Source organism: Abramis brama (assembly GCF_963993115.1).
Source record: "Abramis brama genome assembly, chromosome: 6".
Taxonomy (NCBI): Eukaryota; Metazoa; Chordata; class Actinopteri; order Cypriniformes; family Leuciscidae; genus Abramis; species Abramis brama.
This window is the reverse complement of record NC_139968.1, coordinates 4,392,728-4,417,839: the sequence shown is the minus strand read 5'-3', so window position 1 is coordinate 4,417,839 and position 25,112 is coordinate 4,392,728. Positions and strand designations below refer to the sequence as shown.

Below are 25,112 nucleotides of genomic sequence, written 5' to 3'. Positions count from 1 at the left end.
GTGTGTAGCTAACAATGTGGCAGATTTGAATTCGTTGCGTGAGCTTGTTCTCTTGGAAGAATTTAAGAATTGCTTACCGGAGAAAGTGGTTGTTTACCTAAACGAACAAAAGGTAAATTCTTTATCACAGGCCGCTGTTTTAGCTGACGAATTCATTTTAACCCACAAAAATATCTTTGTTCATTCACGTGTAGAAAATGCACCAGTTCCATCTTCATCTAACACCCAATTCGTGCGCTTGAAAAATAATGCACCAAGAGTTAGTGAGGAACGTGACTGTTTTTATTGTCACAAGAAAGGACACGTTGTTGTGGACTGTCTGCGACTTAAACGAAAACAAAACTCACAAGCTAAACCGGTAGGTTTTGTAAAGACTTGTAAACAGACTGTGGCTGTACACTGCAAAGAGGATGTGGATGAAACGTTCCGTCCTTTTATTCTTAAGGGGTTAGTTTCTTTGACTGGTAGTGATGATGATCAAAAAGAAATCACAATGCTTCGTGACACAGGGTCTATGCAAAGTTTTATTGTTGAAAGTGCAATGAAATTTTCTGATGAGACTTCATGTCATTCCAGCGTTTTAGTGCAAGGAATTGAAATGGGATGTGTAAAAAGGCCCCTGCATAATCTGCATTTGAAAAGTGACTTGTGTTCTGGACTTGTCCGAGTTGCAGTTTGTACTTCACTGCCTATGAAAGGGGTAGATTTAATCCTAGGCAATGATTTAGCTGGAGGGAAAGTGATGCCATTATTGGAAGTTCTGGACAAACCGTCAGAAGGTGCATCTGATGAGGTTGGTGAAGCTTACCCTCATGTTTTTCCTGCCTGCGCTGTCACTCGCGCACAGTCGCGTAAAGAGATTGCTTTGAATGATTCTTTTTTTTCTTCTGTCGTAGACGGAGAGGAAAATTTGGACCATGAGAAAAAGAAAACAGAAAGGGTGAAAAATTCTTATTTAAATGACACGAATTCGTTGATTTTAAAAATCACACGAGAGGAATTAATCACTGCACAGAAAAAAGATGAAAACTTGACTACACTTTTTAATTCTGTAGTTCCGCACGATTTGGCTAAGACGAAACAAAGCGCCTATATTTTAGAAAATGACTTGTTGATGCGTAAGTGGTGTTCATCACCTGACCAAGATGAATGGGATATTTTTTATCAGGTTGTGGTTCCTGTCCCATATCGCCCACATGTGTTGTGCTTGGCACATGATCATCCACTGTCGGGTCATTTGGGTATAAGGAAAACTTACAACCGGATTTTAAAGCACTTTTTCTGGCCTGGACTGAAATCTGATGTAACGCACTATTGTCGATCTTGTAACGTATGCCAAATTGCAGGAAAGCCAAATCAGGTTGTTCCTCCAGCACCGTTAAACCCAATACCTGTTCTTGGTGAACCATTCGAACATGTCCTTATTGACTGCGTAGGTCCTTTGAAAAAGTCAAAAAGTGGTAATCAGTTTCTACTAACAGTGATGTGTCTAGCCACCCGATTTCCTGAAGCAATTCCTTTAAGAAAAATCACTGCACCTGTTGTTGTCAAGGCATTAGTTAAGTTTTTCTCGACATTTGGTTTGCCTAAAGTGGTGCAAAGCGACCAAGGCACAAATTTTACGTCCAAGCTTTTTAATCAAGTCATGCAGACTTTGGGAATTAAACACCGTACTTCTACTGCGTTCCATCCAGAAAGCCAAGGTGCCCTGGAACGTTGTCATCAAACGTTGAAGTCGATGTTGCGAAAATATTGCATGCAAACGGGTAATGAGTGGGATGATGGTATTCCCATGCTGATGTTCGCTATCAGAGAAAGCGTTCAAGAGTCGCTTGGTTTTAGTCCAGCTGAATTGGTTTTCGGACACCAGGTACGTGGTCCGTTGAAAGTTTTAAAAGACCAAATTCTGGAAAAAGACAGTTCGAAAGCGAATGTACTGGAGTACGTAACAAAGTTTCGGAAGCGTTTGCATACGGCTTGCTCGGTTGCAAGAGAGTCTCTTGCCAACGCGCAAAAAGGCATGAAACGAACATTTGACAAAAAGGCTGTTATGCGATCTTTTAAGTCTGGTGACTTAGTTCTGATTTTCTTGCCTATTCCAGGTTCTTCATTGTCGACTCGATTTTTCGGACCTTATGTAGTGAAAGAGAAATTGAGTGAAACAAATTATGCTATCTGTACTCCTGACCGAAAAAGAAAAGTTTGCGTTTGTCATGTGAACATGCTGAAACTTTATTATTCGAGATCACAAACTGATGTGAATAACAAAACTCCCGACACTGCTGTTATTTCTGTTGCGGTTGTGGCAGAAAAGCCTGTTACTGATGCTGAAGAAGATGGAGTTATGTTTCAGAATACTTCTCAGACGACTGTGAGGTTGTGCAATTCTGTAATATTGAAAGATCTTGATTCACATTTAACGAATTTGTCTGTTGATCAGAAAGGTGATCTAGTGAGACTCATTTCTGAATTTGCGTGTCTTTTTAAGGACGTACCTGCGTTAACTAATGTCATTCAGCATGATATTGATGTTAAAGATGCTAGTTCGATCCGGCAGCATGCATATAGAGTGAATTCAGTCAAACGTTCAGTTATGCGACAAGAAGTTGATTACTTGCTGAAGAATGGTCTTGCTAAGCCTAGCTCTAGTTCATGGAGTTCTCCATGTATTTTGGTACCGAAACCAGATGGTTCTTTTAGGTTTTGCACAGATTTTAGGAAAGTAAATTCACTGACGGTTCCTGATAACTATCCACTTCCTAGGATGGAGGATTGTGTGGATAATGTAGGATATGCAAATTTTGTGAGTAAATTAGATATGCTCAAAGGCTACTGGCAAGTACCACTTACATCCAGAGCTTCTGACATTGCTGCTTTTTTCACTCCAGATTCGTTTGCACAATATACGGCCATGGCGTTCGGACTCCGAAACGCGCCTGCTACCTTTCAGAGGTTGGTAAACACAGTTTTAGCTGGCATTCCTAATTGTAGTGCTTATTTGGATGATGTTGTTGTTTATTCCAGAGATTGGGATGAACATATGAAGTCATTACGTGCTGTATTTGAGCGTTTTGCGAGTGCTTCCTTGACCCTTAACTTGGCCAAGTGTGAGTTCGGTCAGGCTAAGGTGATGTATTTGGGAAAGGAGGTGGGGCATGGTCAAGTTCGACCAGTTGAAGCGAAAGTTGAGGCTATATCGAAGTTTCCAGTTCCCACGACTCGACGTGAACTCCGAAGATTTCTCGGAATGGCTGGATATTACCGCAGCTTCTGCAGAAATTTTTCGTCTGTGGTTAGTCCTTTAACTTCACTTTTAAGTCCTTCTACTGCTTTCGTGTGGAGTGCAGAATGCCAATACGCATTTGAGAGTGTGAAAACACTGTTAAGTAGTTCACCTGTTCTTGCAGCTCCTGATTTAGAACGTCCATTTAAACTCGAGGTGGATGCAAGTAATGTCGGGGCTGGTGCTGTTTTATTACAGAATGATGAGCAGGGTGTACCTCATCCAGTAAGTTATTTCTCTAGGAAGTTTAACAAGAATCAGTTAAACTATTCAGTCATTGAAAAAGAGACGCTTGCTCTAATTTTTGCATTACAACATTTTGAGGTCTATGTGGGATCTAGTGTGCAACCTTTGGTAGTTTTTACGGATCATAGTCCTTTGACATTTCTTTCAAAGTTGTACAATCATAATCAGAGATTGACGCGGTGGTCACTCTTTTTGCAGAGTTATAATTTGGATATAAGACACAAGAGGGGCGTTGATAATGTCTTAGCGGATGCTCTTTCAAGGGTATAACTTTTTGGTGTTTTTCCCAAAAGTTTATTCTTAAGTGGGGGAGTGTTACGAACCGTACACTGTTTTTCTTCTTGTGTATGTTCTTTTGTTTTTCTATTGTTTGTCATTTTTTTTAGCACTTCTAGGTACCGCCTACTTTCGGAACGCTATTGGTGGATGTGCCTGTCAATCATCGTTGGTCGACTGTGACGTCGCGGGATCTCCGCCAGACACCATTGGCTCCGACGCGTTTAAAACGGAAGCGGCAGCTGGAAGAGTTGGCGGCTGTTTTGACTTGGCGTGTCACTGTTTGTGTTGCTTGTCTGTGTTATGCTACTACCTTAAACGCTTACGAGATTTCCATGAGAGTGATGGAATGAGCTGTGTAATGGTTGTCATTAGTGACATTTGTGTTCTTGTTGAACGAGTGCCTTTGACACTTCTGGCTGCTGAAACTTCACTTAAACTAACTGCTGTCTTTTAGACGACGGAGATGTGGAACAAGCTTAGTAAGTCACGTGACATACATACCTTGCACGTAGGAGTTTCTATGTATTAGATACACTAGTTTAGTGAAGTGCGCTAAATATGTATTTTTGTGTTTATTAGTTAGAGTAAGTTCAGGGCGCATTTGCGCTGAAGATTTTTCTTTTCATATTTTTGTTTTCTTATTTAGAGGACCGGGAGGAGACAGTTGGGGTTCTTTTTGTTATATTTATTTCTTTGATTTGTTAGCGCTACTTTTAGTTCCCTCTCTCGTTTGTCTTGGTTATATATATATTTCTTATTCTTCTCTTAATTGTTTGTAAATGTTTATGGTCTTCTTGAGAGCAATAAATCTTTTGCGGTGATAATTTGATGGTCTTGTGTTTCTCTTGCCACACACTTAAGCCTTTTCTATTGGTCATCTCAATGTTACTTCTTTTAAAACTCCTAGACAATAACTTTCCATCAAAGGTCGTAACACAGACATAGTAACTACTTTCTCAGGCGGTTTGATCTGTCTGACCCCAGGGCAACTCAAGGATGTGCTGATCACCTTTCTGATATTATTGATTTTCTCAGAGAAGAAAGAAGCAAACTCACTGCACTTGTTGTCTGAGAGCATTTCACTGGGAATCTGGCTTGGGGGGTTTGTCAGTCTCTCTACAGTAGCAAAAAGAGTGCGTGTGTTGTTTAAATTGCTGTTTATAATATTTGAGAAGAAAGTCTGTCTAGCTTTGCCTAGTTCCATATTGAAAGCATGGATGCTGTCTTTGTAGATGTTATAATGGACTACAAGTTTTGTCTTCCGCCACATGCGTTCTGCTTTTCTGCATTGTCTTTTCATATTTTGCACTGCTGTTGAGTTTCTCCAAGGTGCTTTTTGTTTGCCACTCTTCTTCCTGACTTTAACAGGAGCAATATCATCAATTACACTTTTAACTTTTGAGTTAAAGGAATCAAGGAGAAAATCAACAGAGTCTGCAGATATGCTTGGTGTTAAGGATATAGCCTTCATAAATAGTACACTAGTGTTCTCATTTAAGCATCTCTTCTTGACAGACACAGATCTAGCTTCAGTGGCAGGAGAGATCAATATATCAAAGAAAATACAGAAATGATCAGACAGTGCTACATCCTTAATAACAGTCGATAAAATGTTTAGACCCTTACTGATAAGTAAATCTAGAGTGTGTCCACGATTGTGTGTGGGTCCATGTGTGAGCTCTGTGGGCAGGTCTCAGCTGATATTGTGTCCGTGAGCAGAGGTTGTTGTGGCGGAGTGGTGTTATCGTGTCCATTTTGCTGCTGAAGTGAAGTCCCGTGGTCATTCATACTGTGTCCAGGTGTGTGTGTGCCGTTCAGATTGAGTGGATTGGCACACACTGCAGAAGGATGATTGAGGGAGAAGTAGATATTGTCCTTTAACACTCTTGAACCAAGTTTGTTTGGGTGATGGCCATCCCGATGAAACAGTTGTCTCTGACTCCAGAAAAGATTGAAATTGTCAATGAAGTTTACTCCTTTTATATTGCAGGTTTTTTGCAGCCACGTATTAAGCCCAAGCAACCGTGAAAACCTGTTTGTTCCTCTTGCTGGGAGAGGTCCACTGATGAATGTTTGAACTTTCAGTCTTTTAAGTGTTTCAAAAAGTTCATGGAAATCCTTCTTAAGGAGTTCTGACTGCTCTTTATGAATATCATTCTTCCCCACATGAATGATGAGTCGATTTGCAGTCTTATGTTTCATCAGAATGTTCTGAAGCAGTAAGCAAGAGCGTCCGAACAGTAGCTGAGCAGGAAGTAAAAAGAATTCTCATGCTAAGAAGAATTAAGAATTCTCATGCTTTTCACTTTAAAATAATGTTCAAAATAAATAGTAATTTTGGAATATTTGAGTCATTATTATTTGGTTAACACCATGATCTTCACTTTAGAATAAATTATACATTAAACATTACACACATTAATTTTGAACCTGTACAGTTAATTATAGTCCTCAGGGAGGAGTGAAAAAAAATGGATTAGATAACAGTGAACTACTAAGCCGACTAACCACTATTACATAGCCTACTAATTCGGTAATCAGAGTTTTTGGTTAATAAACAGTAGTTACTACAGTGTTAATAGTACTCATTTGCTATACTCATTTGCTCCTGTGTAGAAAAAATCAAACTCACTTTACCTAGACAATAACTTTTTATAGAGTTGCTGTAAAGGCAAAACAATATCTGTCCTTTGACTTTCCTATTTTCACTGTAAAGCTGCTTTGAAATCCGTATTGTAAAAAGCAGTATATAAATGAAGATGACTTGACTAGTTTTTCATTAATGATGGCATGGAACCGTATTGTAAATTTCTCACTGTAATTACTTTTCGGTGATAGCATCAATAATCATAAGTGTCTATTTAAAATAATTATGACAATTGATTGAACCAAAGACTGGCCTAAGTAAAACATTTCTTTTTTACTATTCAGTAGACACTTACTGTATAATAAACATTGCATGACATTAGACAGACATCAGAGAAATAACATGTTAGCCTAGATGGTTAAATTGTGCTATGTAGGCCTAATTGATTTGACATGCATATGGCTAATGGTGTGTGTGGCAAACAATATAATTGCCGTGATGAGTAAGGTTACTCAATGTGCAAATAAATCCAGCTGTGTATAGCAAATGGGGATTGTACATTTAATAAAAAGATGCAGTCACCCTTTCTTGCTCTTCGGCATCTTTCCAGTCATCAGATGGTGCAAGGTACGGTTTGTGTTGCTTATCAAGAAACAGCAATACTGTCATCGCACGGTTGTTGTCGGTGTAGGTGCAAGTTTAGGCCTCGCAGGTGCCTGTTTAAAACGTATTACATATTTGCTCTTTTGACATTGCACTACGTTGCACAGTGTAATTTTACAAACAAATCATACTTTAGACATATTAACCATTCATTAAGAATATGATGGTGATCATAGAGGTCAAATCTCAAGTAGACAGTACTAAAGTAATAAAATATCTCTTATTTTCAAGATATAAATGTAATGCAAAAGTAATCTAAGTTACTTAATTTTGCATTACTGCTGCAGTTAAGTTTTCTACGCAAAATGTTGCAGTTAATTTTTTATTTTATTTTATTACAAGTTAAAATAATGAACCACTTTTACCGACATTAAGCTTCCAGTCCTGAAACGATTTATTATGCCCCCCTCTGGTGGTGGACAACAGCTACCACCAGTCCAACTTAGCATATGTATACAACCATGTAACAGTGGTTTCCTTAATTAAGCATATTAAGCGTATGCTTTAATTATGTAGTTTAGAAAATAATATCCATCACAAAACAGATGGGGAGAACCACAAGAATCAGAATAACGAACACATGCAAAAATAAACTGAGTAGCTACTTCAGAACCATGGACAGCATAATTGATTTGTGTAGAGCACTTTTGAGGATTCAAAGTTATGAGGCATGGTCATGGATACCAATTTGTGTTTATTATATGTGATGTTTTGTGAGCAAAAGTCAGAAAGAGAGAAGAAAGCTTCCAATAAGGACACAAAGAAATACATTTGTATAATGAAGAAACATTAAAAGCAGTGTTACACCAATCTTCGACAGACACACAGTCCTTGAGGCAACATGGCAAATACTTGTTTAAAGTACATACTGTTATGTGATTCCAAAAAGATGTAAATGTATTCACATGACAGTTACATATCACAATGACATTTATATTGCACAAATTAATGTCCACCACAGAGAGATTTGTGTCAACTAATATTTTCAATGGATAGACACAAGCACAAAGGGAATATGAATAAAAGTCTCTTCTGGGCATTGTTCACAACTGAGAGTATATGCTTGTTCAACTTGAGATCATGAAAGACACTGCAACGGTGCAATTTACATCATCTGCACTGGCTTGGGCACTGTTGTGACTGAAACAGAAAAACAGGGAAATTAATGTTATTAATCATCAATGGCAGTAAACAGAAGTATTTAAAGGCCATTTATTTTGTAAAACAACATCAGAATGTCCTGAAACATTGTAGTTGACACCTTGAGAAGGTGTACTCTCCAGCTGAGGTGGAACTGGTCTGTGGAAGCTAGGACTTTTATTTTTATGATTTTCTGAATGTATGGACACAGCAGTTACAGTTTTTTTCAGTCGCTAACAAGCGTTTTTCCAAACAGTTGTCACATTTTCAAAACTCTAAACACAATTAGCACAGCATCAGTCTTTTGTGGCCATACCATTCACACATTTCTTGTCGTTTTTACACAATATGCAGTCAGTGAACACATTTCCATAATGCTTAAATTTTCTTAACAGACAAGCTATACCTCCCAACAAAATTATGGATTGTTTTTGTAGTATTTACAAATGTTAACACACAACATCCCACAATAGCAAAAACAATATTCCAAACCTTAGATACAGTATGGACTGCATTTATTTATTTACCATTTATATGAAACTTTTACCATTTTTGTAAATTTCATGATTTTAGCAAAATGTGATTTTGATTGTTAGCAAAATGTGTTGCTTTTGAACAATGTCATGAAGAAACAAGCTTTTCGAGTCCATATGCATCTTCCTTTATAAAAACCTCTGCTTCTGCAATGATATCAGTTCAAAAACAATATATCAGTGAGAGAGTCAAGGAGCTACAACGGCAATATGTCCAGGTATAGTGTAGTATATTCAATTCAATGTCCAGTTCTATAAGCTTTGCACTTTGCAAGTAGGTAACCTACACAGTAATAGGTTACAGTACAGTATAGTATACAGTAATGACATGATTTACATAAACTTTGTTTTGAGAGTTATGGAATTGGAGGCCAACCAGACCCCTCATGAATTCATATACATAGATGAGGCAGGATTCAATTTGGCCAAAAGGCGTCGACCTGGACGAAATATAATGTGGAGGTGGAAGGTTTATGACCATCAGCCACATGACCAGATGTCCCTCCTTGAAGCCATGGATGCTGGCTCCAAGGGTGGATCCGACATACCAAGCGGTTTTATCCCAGGTGCATCACCTTGGATGATATTATATGTGATCTTGATGAAAACATGTGGCCTAACCCTGAAGATCGCAGGGATTAGATACAGTAATTTTGTGGGGGTTTTTTGCTGTTGTTTTTTTGTTCAGAATGCTCTTGTGTGTTTCATGGATATTTTGTTCACTGTAAGCAATACTGTAAAACTTTTTCTGTTCTATCAAACCGTGTTTCTACTGTACCTCCTGTAGTAACCAGTAAAGGAATAAAAACTGATTTGCTTTTTACTGGAATGCTTATGAATGTGAACAGTACTAAAAGGTTACAGTACTGTATGTACTGTATAGACATACAGACATATAGACATACAGTACTGTATGTCCTGTACATGTGGACATACAGTTCCCAACCAAGAAATTTAGTGTAAAACGGTGAATTGCACATTTTGCATGCAAATACCTGTAAAACTGAAACATAAAAGTCTATGCAGTTTTAGTAATGTCAACAATAGCCAGTATTTTGAAACCTGGTGTACTTTGATTGACTGCATGTACCTTGTGAAGTGAAAACAAGTGTTATTCTTTGACAGAATAATTTCATTTTGAGTCAGATTTCCAGTGTTTTGGTAAAGTTAGTGTGTGCAGAGAAACATGTGTTCTGTTTTGAAATGAAGAGTTAGTATATATTTAACAAAATGTGTTTTTGAGAAGACAATTAACCATTTGGCCAATTGTGTTTTGTAGGTGTGAGTGTGTTAAGAGTTTAGAAAAATTATCTGAAGTATGGGTAAGCGCTTGTTAGCGATTGAAAAAAACGGTAATATATGAGTTTTGGGGGGCTCTTATTTTGTAAAACAACATCAGAATGTCCTGAAACATTGTAGTTGACACCTTGAGAAGGTGTACTCTCCAGCTGAGGTGGAATTGGTCTGTGGAAGCTAGGACTTTTATTTTTATGATTTTCTGAATGTATGGACACAGCAGTTAATATATGAGTTTTGGGGGGCTCAGACAGGGACCTGCACCTGTTCCACTGGCTGACCTTTGATACTGAGTGGCTGGAACAGGGGTGATGTCTTGTCTCTGCATCCATAGCTCCTAGTCTTTGTAATGTTGAGCTCCAAGGAGAGCTTAACAAATGTCCAGATCAAAATGGCCGTAGGTGCCATAACACATCTTTGCATTATATTACTATAACTCCATGAGAACCAACCTGGGAGGCTGCTTGACACACACACACACACACACACACACACACACACACACACACACACACACACACACACACACACACACACACACACACACACACACACACACTCTCACTCACTTCACTTTGAATTATCAACTCCAGGACTCAGTCTAGACTTTTGTTTTTTGCGCTACCTCAGGAGGAGTACAAAGCAGGAGCTGGATGGGGTCATGTGCTATGGTCTTTGCGGGTAATGGCAGTGTCAACAAGGGATGGTAGATGGGAGTGGGGAGGGCAATTATTTTTTGAGCACACTGATTTTTTTACGAGCTTGTTTCTATTGTTATTGAGTAACCTTGTGAGGATTGGAGTGATGTGCTCTCTTTTATTAGCCTAACGTTGTCATACTCAAAATTCTAGTCAGATTATGAGTCTGATACTGCTCCATTGGGATGTGAATATGGGGTTTGTTTCAACCGATACAGGGGGTGAATCCTGTAGGAATTCGCACCCGAACCATCCTTCTTCTCCCCAATTGCCTCAACATTCTTTTCTAGTGTTAAAGCTATGGCACTGTCAATATCTTCTACAACAGATGCGAGGCCGAAATCTAATGTCTACCTTCTAGCGTTTCCGTTAGGGAGATCCGGGATGAATGAAATACTTTGTAATTAAACGTCATTTACAAAGACATCGTACCATACTGAAAGCTAATATTTTGTCACTAGAAACATCTGTCCTTTGTTAAACACAGTTGCATTTTTAGCTCTAAACAAAACCGTTTAGTAGTTTTTCTGTTCTGAACTGCTCTGGTTTGCACATAGTTGCTCCACAACGGAGCAATGCCAGACCAAACTTCCCGACCTCAAATGTTGTGGGTGGGCTAAGTTTGGCTGGATCCCAGGCTACTCTTTTATTGGATTTGGTTAAAATTCTTGCATCTTTTTGAATTCATTGCAGTCGTTTGATGGACTTCTTTGGGAGGCCAGTGAGCACAGTAGCCTAGGCAAGCTTGGAGGATAAGAACATGGATGAGCTTCGAGCTTCACAACAGGGAGTATCACTCATCTTATGTGTCTCGATCATATCACCTTACACAATGGCTGAGGCAGCCTAATTTGTGATGCAATAGTGTCATAAAAAGACATGAACTCTTTTGTCAGCCATCTGATGTGTGCCACCACCTCTCCCCTGCATACAAATCAGCTTAAACAGCATCATGCTAGGATAGGTTCAAGGTTAAAAATTGTGATGTCATTTCAGTATTAGCCTTTTTTAACTTAGAAATTAAGATTACAAAAGAACAACACTCAGCATAACATTTGTTTATTTCATTTTATTAGAGATAAATAGAAAGAGAGAGAATGAGTGTGTGTGTGTGTGTGTGTGTGTGTGTGTGTGTGTGTGTGTGTGTGTGTGTGTGTGTGTCAAGCAGCCTCCCAGGTTGGAGGCCAGGTTTTCCCGCTAGGAAAAAAAAGGGTAAGATATGATTAGTAAAAAAGTCAATAATGAATAATCACTTGATAATCAAAGCTGTAGATGTTTACATTGTAACCTGTATTCCAGTTTGATTTGGTATTGAAGTAGAGGGACATTTAGATTAACCAATGTCATAATAATACCAATTAAAAACACTATGGTGAATTTGTATATAAAATGGCACCAATTGTGGTAAAATTTGGTGTATATGGAAAAACAGACAATGGTGTTTAGTTAGCAAGGGGACAGCTTGGTCAAGCATAATTCCAACAAAAGTATGCACAATGTAACGACTAATCAAAGATCTGAATAATCCACAGTATGGAAATATAAAAACTGGCACCTGACACTCTGAATTTACAAAATGTTACAGCATCAACATCTCAAGTAACCATATTTACTACTTCAGAATGCAAATGAATAAAAAGTTGTCCTAAATGAACAAAAACAATATTAAGATAGCAGTGAATAAAAAGTTGTCCTAAATGAACAAAAACAATATTAAGATGTTATTAACAATATTAAGAAGAAGTAATTAGATCAAAACAGATATGCAAGCATGGATTGTGGTGTGCATTACATTACAAAAAATAACTACATTTCTGCATCAACAATAGTTTATAAATTACAATCACTCCAGACAACACTCTCCCACCAATTCCCAAACACATACTGTGCACATCCAATAAGGCAGCAGGTATACAGGTGTGTTACAATATATAGACTGAGTTGTGGTCTACAGTATCTCACAGAAGTGAGTACACCCCTCACAGTTTAGTAAATATTTTAATTTCTCTTCTCATGGGACAACCCTGAATAAATGACACTTTGCTACAATGTAAAGTAGTCAGTGTACAGCTTGTATAAACTTGTAAATTTACTGTCCCTTCAAAATAACAACACACAGCCATTAATGTCTGAACGGCTGGCAACAAAAGTGAGTATACCCCGAAGTTAAAATGTCCAAAGAAAAGATAAATTAAAAAATGTACAAAAATGTGTGAGATACTGTATGTGTGCACATGTAGCCTACAGTATGTGATTGTTGTAAGTTATGTGTATGTCTGCTGGAACACCGTAATTTTGTGGATAATTGTGAGTATCTGGTGTGAAAGACAACCAACACACCACAGTTTGCAGGGGAGCCAATCTATCAATTTCTCCATCTTCCCCTGGGAAGGCAAACAAAGACATAGAAAATGGGTGCCTTGCTTAAGATAAACATTGCTCTCAACTTTACATTTCATTTTGTTACACTTAAAGGTAGTATTAGCAATTACAGACCGTTTTGTAAACACATAACACTTTTTGTAATGTTCAGCTAATATCTCCTCATGGTCCACTCACTTCCCATTCCCTTTATGAGCTGTAAAACATTCCAGTCATTTTACGCAGCCCAGTCACAATAAAGAAGACCATAACTGCAGACAAACATTCTGGGGTTGGTAGAATCTCTAACAATAACAAAACATGGCTTGATTTTTTTCACCCTGAGAATAGTCAAGTCAAGTCAAGTCAAGTTTATTTATATAGCGCTTTTCACAACATAGATTGTATCAAAGCAGCTTTACAGTATTAAATTAAAACAATACATCAATGTTTGTTTCTAGTGGAAAACGTCCACGTTTGGTAATGCTGATCAATAGTATTGTTAATTGATTAATAAAATTAAATATCCCCAAATATCCCCAACTGAGCAAGCCAAAGGCAACAGTGGCAAGGAACCGAAAAACCCCATCAGGTGACCTAATGGAGAAAAAAAAAAAAACTGAATACTGAAGAATACTGAATGTGGGGGTGAGTTATCTCTGGTGTCTTGTCGGGTGTGACAAGAGAAATTTTTAACATAAACACCAACATAAACAAATACAATATCTGGTAGGATCACTGATACAAATTTTAAATTACTGGCATTAGCCAATTAGTGACATTATCAATTAAAACAAGTGATCAATCAGTATTGGTAAATCATCCATTGTTTTCTTTGCAATTGTATTGTGTATGGGAATAACCTTTCTCTTTCTTGTTTTGATCACGCATCTATATGCGTGCACCTCCTGGCTGTTGTGGGGACAATCCTTTTCTTTTTTAGAAACTGTTTAGAAACATAAGCAAATAGTGAAATGTTAATCCAAATGTTAACATACAAAAAAGAAAACAAAAGTATATCATATAACTTAGATGTATTTGTTGTGACCTGTAACTCCGTAAAGAGGGAGGGGTATGTTTGACATCACACATATTGATATTATGCGTACAATTCACATGTAAATTAACTAAATCAATAATGTTAATGTCATAAAGTAGACCTGCATAGCAAATGAAATAGCAAACGTAATGGGAATAAAGTGAAATATGGCAGAATATCAGCTTTGAGTTAATTAGGTACACCTTTTGTCCTTTGGCGTCTTTTGGGGGTTTTGTCATTTTTTCTCCCCTCGTTGGTGTCGGTGGCAGGGCTGGTTCACAGAAGAGCCTCCTCTAAAGTTTAGACACAGAATATACAATATGCAAGGTCAGATATAGACATGTGGCTGCTCAAGCTCATTCTACAAAAACATCAAAGAAGGCACGAAAAATTGAAGAGCAAATAACTAGGCTAAGTACACCGAATTGTGGTGCTATCATCGCCACTTGGTGGGACTTTGGATTACCTTGCCAGTGCCAAGCAGTCTATGGTCAGACGTAGCATTGGCCTATGCCTTATCAGTGGGGACCCTTTTATAGATCTTTCTGCTCCCGGCACCTGTTGTTCTGATTATTTATGATTTATTTATGATAGCAGTTGACTATCTTTCTGTATAACACTGGTCGGACCTTTTGGTTCAGTAAGAAGACGATTCGACTGCAGAGGAGAGCTTCTCTAGAGACGGCTCCATCAACCACCTATACTATAGACTATTCCACTTAAGTCTGTATCCTGCTGTATTACAACTCTGTAATAAACCAGCTATCTGAGCCACTGATCCAACCTGTCAAGCTGCCTTAATTTCCACTTCAACGCTTCTAAGACTAAAATACACAACGCAGAGTCAGGCTCAGTGCCAATCTCTGCCCCCTCGTTGGTGGTGGTGGCAGGGCTGGCTTAAAGGAGAGTCTCTGCAAAAGGTGTACACACGTAGAATATACAATGATAATAATAATAATAATGATAATAATATACTACAATAATGATAATAATATGCTGGTAAAGAACACTCTCATAAAAATATTAAAGATAACGATAAAGCTATACTAAGCACACCTTGTTGTGGTGATGGGTCTTGAATGGTCTTGAAATTTAAAACAACAATGGTCTCCTCTTCTGGACCCAGTTGCAGATTACCGGTTGAGGCGTGGTTGCTAGAAGGGTCCGCTGGCACTGTCTTTCCTGAAAGAATACAAGCAACACAAAGATTATACAATATGTAATTAGGTCAAAATGTGAAAGGTAGGAGTGATGCAAAGTAAACCAATATCTCTCATAATACTTGAATTTTGTTATTTGATGTCATTTAGTTTTTACAGTGTCCTAAATTTTTCAGAATTTGGATTGTTTAAAGATGTTATAATGCACAGTAAATGTGGAATCACCTTCAACTATCAAGCTGTAGATCACGTTCATGTTATTAACACATATCTTCTCCCCCGAACTTAATTCGAGCCCTTCCGGCAGCAGCATCTTGACCTCCTTGTTGGGGTACTCAAGAAAAAGCATGGGCCTGCCAACTGCATTCAGCTTCTCGATCTGAAAGAAAAAAACATACTCTAAAAACAATAATATGGGCTTTATGTCTACGTTAAACTGTGCCAGTGTTATGTGTAACAGACACCAGATCCACAACAGTATGTTTCAGGTGCAACTCAGATGCACACTTTTTAACTTATGGAAGAGCTGATGTATACTGTACATAAGCTGATATAACAGATGATACATTGGGGATGTGGGAAAGGTGTGAGTATATGTGGGTGGGTTTGGTGTGCCTGTCTACTTCATGTGCATGATGCATGCATGAACGTGTAAGTACAGTAGCATAGTAGGGGTATTACTCTTGTCTGGCTTAGACTGTTCTACAGAGCATAATTGAATTGAACCTATAACCCTCCAAGAGCAACTTCATGTAAAGAGCCCTACTAAGAGATTGGTTACAAGTTTTTGGTCCACTACACATCACATTCACATCATATTCTGTGCAATGAGAGAATCTCACTCAGTAACGTGGTCGGATGGTAGCAGCATGTCTTTGTTAAGGGCCCAGTCAGTGCTTCCCCACTGCTCAAACTGGAGCCGCTCCCTCCACACCAAACTGATTGACACAGCCCTCAACGACACCTGCCGCATTATCACGGGATGCATAAAGACAACGGCAGTCCCGTGCCTCTACGCCCTAGCTGGCATTGCTCAGTCTTGTTCTGTACTACATCAGAATGAGTGAAGCACATGGGGTGAACTTCCCAAAGGAGGAAGGGCAGTAAAACTGAGTGGCAATACTGTGGTTGAGAATGTCGTCTGGCCACACCAACATGCCTAAGTCTTTGGTGAAATCAACCTGTTTCTGGGCTGTGCTTTATTACCCTTTTGTGTTTTTCTTTAAGTAATCTTTTACATGTTCTATTGCTTTACAGTCAAAATCGAAAGATTGTGAGCCCCTTGAAAATATTTGGTTTTCTGCTTGTGTTGCTCTTGAAATGATATTAACTAAATCACTAGCAGACTATTGACAAATAAAAATATGCTGACACAAAAGGTACAAAAGATTTTAAGTAACCCCCCCCCCCCCCCCCCCCCCCTTATGGGGGGGTCCCTAATGACTTATATAGGGTCCAGATCCCCCCCCCTCCCTCATTTCGAACCCTGCTTACAACACCATAACTAACTAATTTTCACGATGCAACCGACACTGATGTAAAAAAAAAGATAGGTAGGCTTTTGATAGCAACTTAGTCTTAGTTTGGTGCTTCGAAGGAATCAAAAATTCACATAACACAAGCTGGAAATACTTACCGATCTGCTGACTGTGAACGTTGACCGCAATAATAGGAAAAGGGCGCAATTCTGGGATGTAGCCTGCATGAGGAAGTAGGCCTATGACGCGTCGCAGCAATGGCAACATAATTTTCTGGATATTAATTAATTGAGCATCTTTATCTCTACATTTGTTTGCTACGTGTTGTTTGAGTATGCATATCTGGCCAGGTTTAATAGGCTAAATAAGCAAAGACCATATTGGCAAAATATTTTTTTGTTTTAGTTTGCATAATGAAAAGAAGCCTAATAAGCCTACATTTTATGAGAACAGGAGTAGCCTAGGCCTAGAAATATAATATCAGTTTAACAATATTTAATATTGTTACCCAACAAAACAGTTATTTTTGGATATTTAAATTCCATGGCCCTATGGTGCAACTTGATTCTGAGCTGAAATTAATTATAGGCCCATCACACGATTTTGGTTAATCAAAATAGTCCTCTAATGCCATGGAAATGAATTATTTTGAAATGAGCAAACAAAATAACAATAATTAATTGAGTGAGACCTGAGGTAGGCCTAGTCCGTGTGTCCCCCACAGATGAATCGGTGATCGCATAGGCCTATAGATTCTCTTTTAGCCTAGGCTACTGAAAGAAATGGCTGCAAAACATGATCAAACTGGATTTTATTACGGCAGGCATAATGTCACATTAATTACATTATAAACCCAGTCGACATGAAGCCTTTAGGTTTCTAAATGAGCAGACAACACAATGTCCAGATAGGCCTACCAGATCAGGCTGTAACTTGGGGGATCTGTGTGTCGACAACGGACGGTTCCATCACGGAACTTCGGCCAGGCTGATCAAAAGAAGGCTATGGCAAACTTGATCAAACTGAATTAATGACTAGCACAATGCAATAGCAATGGAATGCATTGACATTGTAACACAGTCGACCCGAAGTCTTCACATTTCTAAATGAGCAAACAACAAAAGCAACGCATAGAACGAGACCAAGTTGGCCGTGGGTCCACCACAGATCCATTCCAGATCCGTGGTAATGATAAGGCATTTCCCTGCAATGTAAAGATTTTACAATGACAGGGCAAATTAGGGTTTATTAGGCTGCATTGCCATTGTACGATAATACAGTCGACCTGAAGACTTAATTTAAATGAGCAAGCGCATTAAAACATCCAGTGAGTGACGGAACTTTGGTTAGGCTAACAGAATCAAAAAATTTGTATGATGGCAGGATAACATAGGCCGTCAGGTTAACATGGCATATGGTGTATAAATCTGTATAAATAAAGTGAAAAGGCTATTTCAAATGCTGCATTTCTAATTGAGAAAGCAACGTCCAGTGCACCATCGTGTAAACAGGGATCTATGTCTGGCTCACGGAAGATGAGTGTTATTAACATGCATCGGAGTTGTCCGTGGTCTCAAGCCAGCAACATTAAAACGTCCAGTGAGTGAGGTCAGGTTGTTGAGGTTGGTTAGGCTAACAGAATCAAACTGAATGTTTATGATGACAGGACAATACAATAGCTACAATAACAGTCAGGTTAATGTCATTATGGTATTTGATGTTGGGAAAGAAATAATTCAAATGTTGCGTTTCCAAATGAGAAAGCAAGTCCATTGGGTGAGATCCGTTCTCTGTCACTGAAACGGATATCCGTGTGTGGACCACGGAAGATGAGTGTCATTGACTTGCGTTGGAGTTATCCGTGGTCTCACCACAGACTCATTCCGTGCTCCTATCACAGATTTTATATCTGACTATAGCCAAGCAAGCAATAGGTGTAAAACGCCATCAAACTGGATTTTATGATGACAAGACAAGACAAAATGTCAAGTTAATTACATGCCATTGCAACACAGTCGACATAAAGCTTTTAAGTTTCTAAACAAGCCAGCAACATTACAACATCCAGTGAGTGAGGTCAGGTTGTTGAGGTCCGTGGTGCCATCATGGGACTTCAGTTAGGCTAACAGAATCAAACTGAATTCTTATGATGACAGGACAATGCAATAGCTACAATAGTTAACGTCTTTATGGTATTTGGTGTTGGAAAAGAAATAAATAGGGCTACTTCAAATGTTGCGTTTCCAAATGAGAAAGCACGTCCATTGAGTGAGATCTGTACTCCGTCATTGAAACGGGTATCCGTGTGTGGACCACGGAAGATGAGTGTCATTGACTTGCGTTGGAGTTATCCGTGGTCTCACCACAGACTCATTCCGTGCTCCTATCACATATTTTTGTTCTGACTAAAGCCAAGCGAGCAATAGGTGTAAAACGCCATCAAACTGGATTTTATGATGGCACTGGCAGGACCAGGACGAGACAAAATGTCAAGTTACTTTCATGCCATTGCAACACAGTTGACCTAAAGCTTATAAGTTTCTAAACAAGTCAGCAACATTACAACATCCGTGAGTGAGGTCAGGTTGTTGAGGTCCGTGGTGCCATCACGGGACTTCAGTTAGGCTAACAGAATTAAACTGAATTTTTATGATGGCAGGACAATGCAATAGCTACAATAACAGTCAGGTTAACGTCTTTATGGTATTTGGTGTTGGAAAAGAAATAAATACTTAAAATGTTGTGTTTCCAAATGAGAAAGCACATCCATTGAGTGAGATCTGTTCTCTGTCATTGAAACGGGTATCCGTGTGTGGACCACGGAAGATGAGTGTCATTGACTTGCGTTGGAGTTATCCGTGGTCTCAGCACAGACTCATTCCGTGCTCCTATCACAGATTTTAGTTCTGACTAAAGTCAAGCGAGCAATAGGTGTAAAACGCCATCAAACTGGATTTTATGATGGCACTGCAGGACCAGGACGAGACAAAATGTCAAGTTACTTACTCTCTTTCGGCCGCCGACTTAGGGAAGGGGTCCGCGAACAGCCTGCTAGGTACTCCGTGGTAGGAGGTAAGTGGACCACTGCGCGCGCCCCCTAGATGATTTTTCGGGGCCCGGCCGACCGCGCCGGGCCCGAGGCGGCCCCGCGGGAGCTCGACGAAATTCGGCCCCCTGGCCCGCAATCTGGGCATCGGCCACAGGGGGGCGACGGCCGGCCACCTGCAATCGTTTCGACGCGCGCCGGATAGGTTGCAGGCTGGCGTCCACGGAGCGCACGTGCCTCCCCCTGACCGCCTTTTCGCGAAATTCCCTGACCACACCCACGAAGCGCCCGTTCGTCCCACTGAGCGCCCGTGACCGCCCCCTGACCACGCCCACTGACACGAACAGCCTATTCGTCCCCCTAACCGCCCGTTTGACCAGGAAGCGCCCGACCGCCCGTGACCGCCCCCTGACACGAACGGCCTGTTCGTCCCCCTAACCGCCTGTGTGACCACGAAGTGCCCGTTCGTCCCCCTGACCGCCTGTGTGACCACGAACGGCCTATTCGTCCAACTGACCGCCTATGTGACCACGAAGTGCCCGTTCGTCCCCCTGACCGCCTGTGTGACCACGGACAGCCTATCCGTCCCCCTGACCGCCTATCCGACCACGAACGGCCTGGTCGTCCACGGCCGATCTAGGTGACAGCCCGTGGCCCCGCCCACTGACCACGAACAGCCTATTCGTCCCCCTGATCGCCTATGCGACCACGAACGGCCTGTTCGTCCACGGCCAATCTAAGTGACAGCCCGTGGCCCTGCCCACTGACCACGAACAGCCTATTCTGCCCACTGACCGCCTATGTGACCACGAACGGCCTGTTCGTCCACGGCCAATCTAGGTGACAGCCCGTGGCCCTGCCTACTGACCACGAACAGCCTATTGTCCCACTGACCGCCTATGTGACCACGAACGGCCTGTTCGTCCACGGCCAATCTAGGTGACAGCCCGTGGCCCTGCCTACTGACCACGAACAGCCTATTCGTCCCACTGACCGCCTATGTGACCACGAACGGCCTGCTCGTCCACGGCCAATCTAGGTGACTGTCTACTGTCTACTGACCACGAACAGATACGGTTGAGTTTTTGGAAAGATACGGGTGAGTTTTTGGAAAGATATGGGTTATTGCTTAAATCATAGAGTACAGTGCACAGGGAAGACAATGCATAAAAATGATGAATATGCATACAAATGCATTGTCCACGGAAAGCCTATCTGGATCATGTCAAATAAGCTATAGTTGGTATGTTTTGGTCAAATAGATGAGACAGACAAAACCATAATTTTAAATTTTAAATTTTTTAACCATAATTCAATAAACATTTATTTAACATGATTTATAAAAGTACAAAATGAACAGAACAAAGGACAGTAAAACAGAAGATATTTGAAAATACAATATATAAAATATATTGTACAATATATGTAATATATAAAACAAAATAAATATAAAACTATGACATAAAATATTTGAACTATATACATTTATACAAACTATTTACAAATCGAGCAGGTCGCTGAGGTCGACAGTGCACAAGTCTGTATTTTCCTGCAGAACTTGGCAAATGAAAAAAAGAAAAGGGAAAAAAAGAAAAACAATTAAAAAATAAATAACACAACAACAAAACTTGGTTTCATGCATGTAAACTTATCACCTATTACTTACCTTGTGGACCTGAAGACGCCTGAAGACACTGCTCATATTCGCTTACCTCCCTGAATAAATCGTCTAAGAAGAACAAGAAAAAGTTAATATTTTTTTTATTAATGTCCTGTTCATGGAGAAAAACAATACAGTACAAGTTTAAACAATTGTTCACCTGATACCTACCAAGGCTTTGCGCTTCTTTCTGGGGCTCATTGCTCTCCATAAGAAGGGCTACAATAAAAATAAAAAAAGTTATTAATGTGTTGTTCTTGTATAAACAGCATAATTTCATGTTGATCACTTACCCAGAAAGCTTGGAGCCCCTTCCATTTCAAACTCGTCTACAATAAACACACACACACACACACACACACACACACACACACAAACAGACTCAATAGTTTGATCAACACCTTGTAAAAAAATATGTTATACTCCCATTGCAAGAAAATCATTCAAAACCTACCCAGCAATTGGAGGCACTCCTCTGGAATAGCCAGAGGGGTCTCTACAGGGCCATCCAGAGCTGACAGGACTGGAGGGTCAAGTTGTCGACTGTTGTTGACTGACAGTTTTTGTAGCTGTTCCTCTGCTAGCTTTCTCTCTAACTGTTTGGTCAACAACTTGACCCTTTTTCCCTGAAGAGAGTTTTATTCAAAACATTTTGTAGCCCTCAAACCGTATTCACTTTATAGCCCTTAATTCTGTAATTGTGGACAAATGTGGGCACAGAGGACTCAGATGTGACCCTATTTTTTATTTATTATAAATATCACTGTCTTCGATAAAATTTTGTCTATCCATTTATGGTGTTTTTATTTATTTTGGGGGTATTTTTGAATTTATTTACTTCAAAAAGTACCATATTTTCTATGTAAATTATGCTTATTTTTTTGAGTGTGAGTTTTTGGCATGATGAGAATGTTGTACAGTATCAGCCCTTCATTTGTGTGTATGTTAGATATGCATTGTATTGGATCTATTGATTTATTTTTACAAAAAAACAAGAAGAATGCTCTAAATTACAGTTTTTGCTGAGAGGCCACAGATTTCAAATTGGAGTCATTCGGAGCTATTGGGACCGTTCCGTGGGATGTTCACCAAACGCCTATGAAAATGAATGGGATAAGTTGCACGTGTCAGTGGCGTCCGAGGGGCCCCAAACTCGGCAGAAAGTTGCGTCACGTGGCCCTCTGCGACATACCGAGCGGGCTAGGTCGAGACGTGCCCGGTTTATTTTTTGCTATTTTTTATGCACCTCTCTGTCTCCCATTGATCTCTATGGGAGCATGTGTCTGCTAGGGTTAATTCAGCAGTTAGGATTAGAGGGCCTACTAGGCTCAGGAAGCACCTAGAGCCACGAAACTCTGGGGCCCGACTCGGGGGCCCGTGGCGGTCGTCCGTGACGAATTTCGAGGTCCTGCGACCTTTTGACCCCTTTGGGCGACTGTTTATTTGACGTCCCACGTGCAACTTATTCCATTGGGCTGTTGGTGGCCAATTAGCGCGAAAAAAAGTCAGAGGGACACGGAACTCTGGGCACCATCCCCGGGGCCCGTGACGAGACGCATACGTCGATTTCGGGCCGATCGGGCGTTTCTTTCAAACCGTTTTGCCGAAACACGTACTTAGAACCAATCTAGAACCACCCAATCCAGGATCTAGAACCGGGGGCCCCTGGACAACCACCGTGTCGAATCTGGGGTCGCTGCGACCTTTCGACCCCTTTTGGCCCCTGTTTATGTGACATCCCACGTGCAACTTATTCCATAGGGCTGTTGGTGGCCAATTAGCGCGAAAAAAGGTCAGAGGGACACGGAACTCTAGAACCCGTCCCAGGGGCCCGTGACGGGACGCATATGTCATTTTCGGGCCGATCGGACCTTTCTGTCACACCGTCCACCAAACACCTATGAAAATGAATGGGATAAGTTGCAAGTGTAAGTGGCCCCTGTTCGGCCCCCGGAGGTCCCACGGGCCCCAAACACTGCGTGCCGGTAGTCCTCGGGCCCCCGAACAACATATCATGAGGACGAGTCTCTAGAACTCAGGGCTAATTTTTATGCAACCCTTGTTCAAGTTTCTCTCACAGGCCACTTGCACTCATAGACAACTCATAGACTGACATACCCACTTGAAAGGTCAAACTGAAGACATACTTAGAACCGATCTAGAACCACGAAATCCATGATCTAGAACCGGGGGCCCCTGGGCTTCCACCGTGTCGAATTTGGGGTCGCTGCGACCTTTTGACCCCTTTTGGCCCCTGTTTAAGTGACGTCCCACGTGCAACTTATTCCATTGGGCTGTTGGTGGCCAATTAGCGCGGAAAAAGGTCAGAGGGACACGGAACTCTACAACCCGTCCCAGGGGCCCGTGACGGGACGCATATGTCAGTTTCGGGACGATCGGGCGTTTCCTTCAAACCGTTTGGCTGAAACACACACTTAGAACCGATCTAGAACCCCGCGACCCATGATCTAGAACCGGGGGCCCCTGGACTAGCACCGTGTCGAATTTGGGGTCGCTGTGACCTTTTGACCCCTTTTGGCTCCTGTTTGTTTGACGTCCCACCTGCAACTTATTCTATTGGGCTGTTGGTGGCCAATTAGCGCGAAAAAAGGTCAGAGGGACACGGAACTCTGGACACCGTCCCAGGGGCCCGTGACGGGACGTATGCGTCAATTTCGGGACAATCGGACCACACTGAACCTCGTTTGGCCCCTGGAGGTGCTAGGGGCCCGAAACTTCATAGAAAGCCCCAGAAACATACAGAGAGGGGAACGTCTACACACACTCACAAAAAAACACTTGGTGGTTAGGGCTCAAAATAGGCACTTTTTGGACTATGAGGAAGACTATGGTGAAGTTTAGGTGGTCAGGGGACCCCATAGGCACTTTGTGGCAATGAAGAAGAGGATAGGTGGTTAGGGGTCAAAATAGGCACTTCGTGGACAACGAGGAAGACTATGGTGAAGTTTAGGTGGTCAGGGGACCCCATAGGCACTTCGTGGCAATGAAGAAGAGGATAGGTGGTTAGGGGTCAAAATAGGCACTTCGTGGGCAATGAGGAAGACTATGGTGAAGTTTAGGTGGTCAGGGGACCCCATAGGCACTTTGTGGCAATGAAGAAGAGAATAGGTGGTTAGGGGTCCAAATAGGGGCTTCGTGGCACTGAGGAGGACTACGGTGAAGAGTAGGTAGTTGGCGGACCCCAAAACCACTTGGTGATACTGCCCATAGTGCACTGGCACCCCCAGAGGCGTCCACACAGGGCCTATGGTAATTTATGGTAATTTTGGCCACTTTATATGCGATTTTAGAAAACGTCCACGCCACCATTAGGTTAAGCAGCTCGTGTCGTCCATTTCGAGCACGCGGACCTTCGAGTGCCTAGGCTGACAATGGCAACTTAAATGAATGGGAAAATTCCCACGAACTACCTAGTTTCCCTTACATGCCATTGCAACACAGTCGACCTAAAGCTTATAAGTTCCTAAACAAGCGAGCAACATTACAACGTCCATGTGTGAGGTCAGGTTGTTGAGGCCCGTGGTGCCATCACGGGACTTCAGTTAGGCTAACTGAAACAAACTGAATTTTTATGATGACAGGACAATGCAATAGCTACAATAACAGTCAGGTTAACGTCATT

At 40.9% G+C, this 25,112-nt stretch overlaps 1 protein-coding gene across 1 annotated transcript; it reads right to left on the bottom strand.

The window, feature by feature from the left end:
* Window positions 1-14,401: 14,401 nt before the first annotated feature.
* Window positions 14,402-21,511, bottom strand: LOC311085828 (uncharacterized protein; the record flags this gene model as incomplete). The annotated part of the gene is made up of 4 exons (XM_084118448.1): window positions 14,402-14,418; window positions 15,182-15,307; window positions 15,511-15,664; window positions 21,476-21,511. The coding sequence occupies 4 exons, from the start codon at window positions 21,509-21,511 to the stop codon at window positions 14,402-14,404; spliced, it is 333 nt and encodes a 110-aa protein (XP_083974574.1).
* Window positions 21,512-25,112: the final 3,601 nt, after the last annotated feature.